The sequence below is a fragment of the Chrysemys picta genome, unplaced genomic scaffold (assembly GCF_011386835.1).
Source record: "Chrysemys picta bellii isolate R12L10 unplaced genomic scaffold, ASM1138683v2 scaf1729, whole genome shotgun sequence".
NCBI classification, from domain to species: domain Eukaryota; kingdom Metazoa; phylum Chordata; order Testudines; family Emydidae; genus Chrysemys; species Chrysemys picta.
This window is the reverse complement of record NW_027054435.1, coordinates 2,579-12,493: the sequence shown is the minus strand read 5'-3', so window position 1 is coordinate 12,493 and position 9,915 is coordinate 2,579. Positions and strand designations below refer to the sequence as shown.

Below are 9,915 nucleotides of genomic sequence, written 5' to 3'. Positions count from 1 at the left end.
ATTTAAACCCTCTTTCATCCCACTGCACGGATCAATCAGTCGGCTCCCCAGATAAGGGCTGAGTCTTGCAACCCTCCACCCCTTCCAATGAGCTCCATGCACGGCATTGCACACCACCATAGAAAGTCCTGAACACAGCCTCTACCACTTCAGTGTCTATCAGGAATGGTCTAGACAGTATTTGGTCCTGCCATGAGGTCTCTCGAGGTCCCTTCCAGCCTAGAATCTATGAATTCATAATAAATATGTAGCACTTAAAATAGAAGACTTTTATAACATTAATCAATCGTCATACACCTCTGTGTGGGGGAGGATGGATGTCAGTATCATCCCTAAATTGAAGGGGGAAGGTGAGTCAGTGCAAGAGCCAAGGACAGAACCCAGGAGTCCTGGCTCCCAGCCCCTAACCCACCTTGACCACGCTGACTTTCATGACTAATGGAACACAATCCCATTGTGGGAGTCTGGTGACAAACTGGAAACTGACCTCAAAGCTCTGGATTTCCCAGCCATGAATGGAGTTACAGACACAATGCATGTTTTTTGAGGGGGCAGGAAGTGAAGAGGGGACGATAGAGATATTTTAATACTGTTCTTGGTTTATATAAACCTGTTAAACCCCGAGTTCTCTATACGCATTAGTGAAACTGAATTATCTTATCCTGTTGTCTGAAAGAGGCACATAATACAGCAAAAAGAAAAATATTTCTAAGAGAATAAGGAAATGTGGTTTATGAGACAAAAGTTGGCAGGGGACGTGGTAGCAACATTATGATGTGAAACTATCTTTTGACTAGATTTCCAGTGCAGGCTGCCCTTTTAGAAATTGTTTGCACTTCCAAATGCTGCATTTTTCCACATCCCAATTAACCAAGCAAAAAGATGGGTGGAAGGCAGCTCCATGTGTAAAAAATTCTTCCTTGACTTTCTTGTGCTAGGGGCATAGGAGACTCTCCCCACTGATGCAGGGCTCCAATCTGCCTCCTCGCTCCATTCCAAGGCCATACCCTCTCTTCCAGCATCTCTGCACACAGAAACAAGCTGCTCCCAACATTAAACATCTCTCTCTGGCCACATGGACAAGAATGAAGGACCCATAGAGCCATATTTCTGAGAACCTGCTGGATCATATGACTGGAAGGGACCTCGAGAGGTCATCTAGTCCCGTCCCCTGCACTCATGGCAGGACCACGAGTGCATGAAGTTGAGACCGGGCTGAAAGCTGAAGCAAGACCAATTCTGTCTGGAAATAAGGGGCAGATTTGAGCTTTCCCTGGGATGTGATAAATTCTTCATTTCTTGGAGACTTTACATCTGGAATGGGCATCTCTTTCTGAAGGGTCAGATCTAGTTTGCCCACAGATGACCAGACTGGATGCTGGGGTCCCTGATGTGATTCCCCCCTGCCCTGGGCTATGCAGGAGCTCAGATCAGATGATTAGAATGGTCCCTTCAGGCCTTAATGCCTCATTGTTAATCTTCTCCCTTCAGAGACAGCGTATTGCTGAGATGTATCCAACAGCCCCAGAGGCAGAAAACTGGAGAGCAAGACATGAGCCCCAGGCACTGCAGGCCCCAACTCTAGCATAAGAACTTGACTGCAGAGGGACAGGGTCAAAGAGGACAGGGCCTCACAGACCCTCAGGAAATTCCAGCTTCAGCCTATTAATCCGAATGAGAATTTTTCAGGGGTTGAGTTTAATGGATTCCCCCTCTCCCACTAGGAAAACAGACAAACACACAAACTCCTTACCCCAGGAGACAGAGAGTGGCTCTAACAGGCTTTCATGCTCCACGTGACATGAATAATGGGCTTTGATCTTGGGATCAATCTCCATTGTCAACCAGGTCTGGTAGGTCCCATCCCCACTGGGTAGGATGCCTTCAGAGTAGGTCTCTTGCTGTCTGCTCTCCCCATTTTTCAGCCAGGTCACGGTGATGTCCCGGGGGTAGAACCCACTGACCTTACAAGAGAGGGTGCTGAGGCCATCATGAGATGACCTGTAACTCACTCTAGCAGTTGGGCACACTGGGAAAAAGACGAAATTGAAGTTAGCTGTTTTCAAGCTCTAATCCAGGCAGTCTTTGCTGGAGTTTTGCAGCATGAAATTCTGAGACCCCAGCAGTGGGAGAGGATGAGAGTCCATGAGACGGAATCGCTCTGATGAGAGAGAACCACCATGTTAGAGGATTTCTGTGCCAAATTCACAGCATCAGCAATGGTGAACCCCAAATCCAGGTCCCTGACCAGATTCTATGAGTGTGGTAACCAGAAGCTTCTGCTCCCAGCCACAGTGACACAAGTACCTTGAAAGGCTTCACTAAGCTCCAGATACAGGTGTCAATCATTTCCTACGTTTGTGTCCATCTCCTCTCAGTCCCTGGATTTGAAAGAGAGAAGAATCTTGCCCTGGCCAGGGAGCAAAAAATGAACTAGATAAACTGACCAATTAGACATGGAAAGAACCATTAAACAAAAAAATGACACATGGCTGTAAACTGGCCCTCAAACTAGCTAATATTAATTGGCTAATTTCTTGTAGGTTGTTAACAACAATATTTACCCAATATTATGGATTTCAAAAGGATTTACACATGTGGAAAAATCAGTTTCCCAGCCTCTTGGCACTGAAATACACATTACACTGCTGTGTATAGCTTTTTCTTGTTGGCATTTGTAAAGATGGCCAAGAACAAGATCATGTTCTGCTGAGGTTTGTGAGAGAAATAAGCAACTAGTACACCTCTACCTCGATATAACGCTGTCCTCGGGAGCCAAAAAATCGTGTTATTTCGGACTTGCTTTGATCCACCGGAGTGCGCTGCCTCCCCCCCCCCGGAGCGCTGCTTTACCGTGTTATATTCGAATTCGCATTATATCAGGGTAGAGATGTATAACTGTTGCAAAAAACTGGGCACAAAATTCAAGTAACCTTGAACAGCAAGCGCAAACAGTTTGGGAAGGGAAAGATTAGGGTGTGTAATGATGCTTACTAATTTGGGAAATTGGTAACAGACAAGGTACATACATGGGAAATAGTGAGTTAACATTTTGAAGCAGATTATGCTGCAACTAATCAGTTCTGAATCAGTATGGTAAAGCATTTAACCTCTTCCCTTCTATGTTTGTGCTGATTAATCTTTAACTAAAAAGCTTTGGTAATAAATGTCACTGAGTGATTATCTGATGTCTTATTGATAAAAGAATCAAGTAATAAGTATGAAAGTGTTGCAGCAAAGGTAGGTCTTGAGGGGGGAAAACTTTGAGGACAAGGGTAACATTCTTCCAGGTTAGTATGGCGAGAGCAATTCCACATGTAGGGGATGGCATGGAAGGAAGCACATAGATGACTGTGGAAGAAGTTTGGACAAAGAGGCAACAATAACAAAGCTACCGTCATTGGCGGAACACAGGGGATGGGGGTAAGACACTAAATATGATGGTATAGCGACATGAGTCCTGTGGCACCTTATAGACTAACAGACGTGTTGGAGCATGAGCTTTTGTGGGTGAATACCCACTTCGTCAGACGCATGGGTATTCACCCACGAAAGCTTATGGTCCAATACTTCTGTTAGTCTATAAGGTGCCACAGGACTCTTTGTCGCTTTTTACAGATCCAGACTAACACGGCTACCCCCCTGATATATGATGGTATAGACGGTGAATGAGGAAGAATTACATGGTGAATGAAGCTGGTGTCCATAGAAGTGGTGGCACTTCCTTAATTAAACAAAGTGCTCTAAAATGCACATGCACAGGCAGATTGCCTTGATCATTACTGTGTTACATCAGGGGAAGAGATAGAATTTGTGCTGTAAATTTGGGCTCATTAGGTCAGCTTCTCTACAGTGAGCTGCTTTTAACATTTCTTATCTTTTTTCCCCAGCAGAGCTAAGGAGGGGAGAGGGGTTGTTTCCCCACCCATCCCTGGTGTAAGGTTAGCTGAACTCCCTACTCCATTTTGGAACTGGGGCTGGGAAATAGAGATGTAACTTGTAGTGACTTCCTAGGTGGGGCTTGTCCCCCAGCCTTACCTTTCCTCTGTAGAGTCTCCTTCCCATACTCTAGAGAACTCCTTAGCCAGGAAATACATTCCTCTTCCAGGTAGTGTTTCCACCACTGGTTGTCAAATACTTCAGCATCCCATCTCCTCTTGGTGATCTGAGCCCCAATATCTGCTGCTACCCAAGTCATGGTCTCCTTATTGAAGGTAAGAAAGTCTCGTCCGTCATAGGAATCCTGGTAAAACCCCCAAGTGGTGTTGTCTTCCCGGAGATCACAGCCGGTTATCATTTGGATAATGTGAAACCCTGAAACACAGCTGAGGGTCAGCAGCAGCCTCTCTCTGAAAATCTCACCAAGACCCCACTGCAGATAGCCCAGTAGTTCTTCTCCTTGCTACTGGACCCTCCCTCTCCTGAGAAATGGGGTTCCCACTTATGCTGTTGGGTCCTACACCCTCCCAGCTCCTTTCAGGAGGGAACCCAAACCCACAGGGGGCGCCCTCTTCATCCGTTGGGTCTTGTACACTAAAGACCCCCCGCTGCATAGAGCTCACAACCTTCAAGGAGTACCTCACTGCTGCTTGTTCTTGTATGCTCCCTGCAGGGCGTGCAGGGAGGCACAACCCCAAAGGGAGTACTCCGGATATTGCAGGGGTCTATCCCCTCCAGCTCTCTTCTGCTGTCTGAGGATCCACCCCAGTTCTGATAGTCAGGGTCATTTTAGGAAAGAGAGGGAGTGCAGGGTGTCTGTATCCCACTCTCTCCTGTTCTGGTTGTATTAATTTTGCAGGTCCACAGGGTCACTTGGTCCCCCACTTCCTCCATTCACAGTACCCCCATGTCCCTGTGGGGAGGGGGTACAGGTCTGTCCCCCACACTAACCTCTGCTCTGATTTAATGACCTCACAGAATCCCCAGGTCACTCTGTTTCCCCGCCCCATCTTCCCCGTGCTCCCAACTCAATCTAGGAATGGCAACAAACCAACTTCGGATGCTTGGCCTCTTTTTCATGTGGCCACTGTCTCAAGGTTCCCTGTAAGGATGAGAACATTGACGGCCCTTAGTTCAGCTGGCCACCATTTTCCTACAGCCAGGCTAATCTTCACAACAACGGCCACCATCTCGCACACAACCAAGACCAGGCTTAGTTTATACAGCCACCCCTGGGCTGAGAGGAGGCAGGGAGGTAGACGGGGGGGAACACTGAGATGGGGACAGTAAGGAGAATTTAGGGGACAAAGAGGGAACGGATCAAATCCCTAGCCTGGCAAACAGGGCAGAATGTGGGGGTACAAAAATAATCCACACATGGTCCCAAATATTTTCACCCTTCCCCCCGCCTGCATTAGATACATTGAGGTAAACGCCTAGATTTTCAGCAATGCCTCTGCATATCAGACACCCAAAAATCACTAATTACTATCCCTCAGTGATACCCCTCAGGCCAGCTCTAGTGCCCTCTAGTGCAGCACTCATGTCGTGGTGCCAGGGGACCAGTTGACCCCGCACCTTCTCAGTTCCTTCTCGCCAGCAACTCCAACAGAGGGGTAGGATGGTGGCTCATAGAATTGACATGTGCAACACATCTCAAAGAACAACAGTTACAGAAACTTTAGTAAAGGACAGTTATCTGTTGGCAGCCGGTTTCAAGCAGAGTGCCCCAAGGGTCGGTCCTGGGGCCGGTTTTGTTCAATATCTTCATTAATGATCTGGAGGATGGCGTGGACTCCACTCTCAGCAAGTTTGCAGATGACACTAAACTGGGAGGAGTGGTAGATACGCTGGAGGGTAGAGATAAGATACAGAAGGACCTAGACAAATTAAGAGGATTGGGCCAAAAGAAACCTGATGAGGTTCAACAAGGACAAGTGCAGAATCCTGCACTTAGGATGGAAGAATCGCATGCACTGTTACAGACTAGGGACCGAATGGCTAGGAAGCAGTTCTGCAGAAAAGGACCTAGGGGTTACAGTGGACGAGAAGCTGGATATAAGTCAACAGTGTGCCCTTGTTGCCAAGAAGGCTAATGGCATTTTGGGCTGTATAAGTAGGAGCATTGCCAGCAGATCGAGGGACATGATCATTCCCCTCTATTCAACATTGGTGAGGCCTCATCTGGAGTACTGTGTCCAGTTTTGGACCCCACACTACAAGAAGGATGTGGAAAAATTGGAAAGAGTCCAGCGGAGGGCAACAAAAATGATTAGGGGGCTAGAGCACATGACTTATGAGGAGAGGGTGAGGGAACTGGGATTGGTTAGTCTGCAGAAGAGAAGAATGAGGGGGGATTTGATAGCTGCTTTCAACTATCTGAAAGGGGGTTCCAAAGAGGATGGATCTAGTCTGTTCTCAGTGGTACTTGATGACAGAACAAGGAGTAATGGTCTCAAGTTGCAGTTGGGGAGGTTTAGGTTGGATATTAGGAAAAACTTTTTCACTAGGAGGGTGGTGAAGCACTGGAATGGGTTACCTAGGGAGGTGGTGGAATCTCCTTCCTTAGGGGTTTTTAAGGTCAGGCTTGACAAAGCCCTGGCTGGGATGATTTAGTGGGGAATTGGTCCTGCTTTGAGCAGGGGGTTGGACTAGGTGACCTTCTAAGGTCCCTTCCAACCCGGATATTCTATGATTCTATGGTTCCGTAACTGGTGTTCTTCGAGATGTGTTGCTCATGTCTATTCCACAGTAGGTGTGTGTGCTCACCACGTGCACCGGTGCCGGAAGTTTTTCCCTCAGCAGTATCCGTAGGGGGAGCGCCACTGCGACCCCTGGAGTGGTGCCGCTATAGCGCACTATAAAGGGAGCCGCACGCTCCCCCCACCCTAAGTTCCTTCTTGCTGGACCAACTCCGACAGAGGGGAAGGAGGGCGAGATGTGGAATAGACATGAGCAACACATCTCGAAGAACGCCAGTTACGGAACAGGTAACTGTCTTTTCTTCTTCGAGTGATTGCTCAGGTGTATTCCACAGTAGGTGACTGCAAGCTCTGTCTGATGGAGGTGGGTAGGAGTTCACAGATTCCCTGGCTGAAGCACAGCTCTACCGAAACCAGCATCATCCCTGGCGTGGGAGAAAATGGCATAATGCGACGTGAACGTGTGTACTGAGGACCAGATAGCGGCTCTATAGATGTCCTGGATAGGGACAAGGGCCACAAAGGCCGCCGATGAGGCCTGAGCCCTTGTTGAGTGAGCCCTTACGATAGGTGGTGCGGGAACCCCTGCTAGGTCGTAGCATGTGTGGATGCACGACGTGATCCACCGGGAAAGCCTCTGGGTGGAGATCGGTTGACCTGTCATGTGCTCGGCTGAAGCAACAAAGAGTTGCAAAGACCTACGGAACGGCTTAGTCCGATCCAGATAAAAAGCCAGTGCTCTGCGTACATCGAGCATATAGAGGTGACATTCCTCATTAGAGTCATGAGGTTTGGGACAGAGGATAGGCAGGAAGATGTCCTGGCCCATGTGAAAAGCGGAGACCACCTCAGGGAGGAATGTAGGGTGTTGGCGGAGCTGTATCTTGTCCTTGTGAAAGACTGTGTGTGTGTGGGGGGGGTTTTCGCAGGTCAGGGCCCTGAGCTCTGAGACCCACCGGCCTGATGTGATGGCCATGAGGAAAGCTACCTTCCATGAAAGGTGAGACCATGAGCATGCGGCCAGGGATTCGAACAGGGGCCACATGAGGCGGGATAACACCAAATTTAGATCCCACTGAGGGACAGGGGTTCTTGCATAGGGAAAGGACCAGTCTAGCCCTTTAAGGAAACACCCGGTCATGGCATGGGAGAAGACCAAGCAGGCCTGGACCGGCAGATGGAACGCCGAAATAGCGGCCAGGTGCACCCTGACAGAGGAAGGGGCCAGGCCTTGAGTTCTAAGGTGAAGAAGGTACACGAGGATAAGTTGGAGTGGGGCAGACATCGGGGGAAGTACCCCGCTCGCCCGCCCACCTGGAGAACCTGGGCCACTTCGCCAGGTAGGCTCAGCATGCGGATGGCTTTCTACTTTCGAGGAGGACACACCTGACCCCTTCCGAACACCTTCTCTTCTCCGCATCTAGGCATTGATCAGCCACACTGTCAAATGGAGGGTGGCCAGATTGGGGCGCAGGAGGCGGCCCTGGTCCTGGGAGAGTAGGTCCGGGCGGAGCGGCAACGGAGGGGCCACGAGCAAGCCCAGGAGGGTCCCGTACCAATGTTCCCAGGACCAGGCTGGGGCAATCAGGAGGACGTGCGCCTCGTCCATTTTCACTTTCTCCAGGACCTTGCCAATGAGGGGAAACGGGGGAAAGGCACAGAGGAGTTGACCCGACCATGACAGGAGGAAGGCATCTGAGATCGCGTTCCTCCCCACCCCCCCTCTGGAACAGAACCTGTGGCGATGGCGGTTCTGTCAGGTCGCAAACAGGTCTACTTGGGGAGAGCCCCACACTCGGAAGAGCCAGTGAGTGACCTCCGAGTGGAGCAACCATTCGTGTTGGGAGGAGAAAACCCTGCTCAAGCGATTGGCCTGTGTGTTGTTGACGCCTGGCAGGTGGAAAACCTTCAGGGAGATGTCGTGGGCTATACAGAACTCCCAGAGGCGGAGGGCTTCCAGGCAGAGGGCCAAAGACCTCGTCCCACCTTGCCTGTTGATGTAAAACATTGCGGCGGTGTTGTCCGTGACCACCTTGCGCAGCTGTGAGCTGAATGCCCCGCAGGCTAAGCGTATCGCCCTGAGTTCCCTGATGTTTATGTGAAGGGACAGCTCCACGGCTGACCACATCCCTTGGGTCTGCGAGTTCCCTATGTGGGCCCCCCAGCCCAGGTCCGATGCACTGGACACTAGGTCTAGTGACGGGGTCAGGTCCCGGAAGGGAACTCCCTGGAGCATATTGGCCGGGCAGGACCACCATTGTAGCATGGCGATCACCCGCGCCGGTACTGAGAGGCCCTTGTCCCGGGCTTGGGAGAACTCTGAGGCCAACCAGAGTTGGAGGGGCCTCACCCAAATCCTGGCGTGGCGGACCATATATGTGCACGCTGCCATGTGGCCCAGGAGCTGCAGGCATGCCCTGGCCGTGGTGACGGGGAACTCCGTGACCGAGGCTATAAGCCCCTTCAGGGTCTGGAACCTGTCCAGGGGAAGGGAGGCCGTGGCCTTGGAGGCATCCAGGAGAGCGCCTATGGATTCTATGCACTGCACCGGAACCAATGTCGACTTGGCCTCGTTCCCTAGCAGGCCTAGGCTGGTACACGTAGCCAAGAGCAGGTCCATGTGGTTCTGTACCTGGGGCCGCGAACTGCCCTTGAGCAGCCAGTCATCGAGGTAGGGGAATATCTGTACCCCTCGGCGACTGAGGTAGGCCACCACCACTGCCATACACTTTGTAAATACCCTGGGCGTGGTGGACAGGCCAAACAGGAGGACCGTAAATTGGTAGTGGTCCTGTCCTACTAGGAAACGGAGGAAGCGTCTGTGCCCCTTGAATATGTGGAAATGGAAGTATGTGTCCTGAAGGTCCAGGGCCGCATACCAATCGCCAGGGTCCAGAGTGGGGTATGATACATGCCAGAGAGACCATGTGGAACCGGCATTTTGCCATGAACCGATTGAGGTCTCACAGATCCAGGATGGGCTTGAGCCCCCCTTTTGCCTTGGGGATCTGGATGTAACGGGAGTAAAACCCTTTCCCCCGGAACTCCCACGGAACCTTCTCCACAGCTCCCAAGCTGAGGAGCCGACCCACTTCCTGCTGTAGCAGGGGTAAATGCGACGGATCCCCCTTGCCGTCCGAGGGAGGGGGGTGGGAGGGCGGGGGTTAGACAAATTGTAGTGTGTAACCCTGGGAAATGGTGTTGAGCACCCATTGGTCCAATGTTATTCAGGACCATTCCATAAGGAACGCACACAAGCGGCTGCTGAAGGTAA

The 9,915-nt window shown here is 50.6% G+C and overlaps 1 protein-coding gene across 1 annotated transcript; it reads right to left on the bottom strand.

The window, feature by feature from the left end:
- Nucleotides 1-1,673: 1,673 nt before the first annotated feature.
- On the bottom strand, nucleotides 1,674-4,347 carry LOC101950591 (major histocompatibility complex class I-related gene protein-like). Its single transcript, XM_065580146.1, has 2 exons — nucleotides 4,039-4,347; nucleotides 1,674-2,029 (listed from the first exon to the last, which is right to left on the bottom strand). Exons 1-2 carry the CDS (start codon nucleotides 4,295-4,297, stop codon nucleotides 1,686-1,688), a joined length of 603 nt encoding a protein of 200 aa, XP_065436218.1. The 5' UTR covers nucleotides 4,298-4,347; the 3' UTR covers nucleotides 1,674-1,685.
- Between the last annotated feature and the right edge of the window lie 5,568 nt (nucleotides 4,348-9,915).

Excerpts from the sequence above, each read along its gene's own strand:
- LOC101950591 (XM_065580146.1), bottom strand. The coding sequence starts at position 4,297 with ATGATAACCGGCTGTGATCTCCGGGAAGACAACACCACTTGGGGGTTT. Across the intron at positions 2,030-4,038 it reads GGAGACTCTACAGAGGAAAG|TGTGCCCAACTGCTAGAGTG; the intron begins GTAAGGCTGGGG and ends TCTTTTTCCCAG.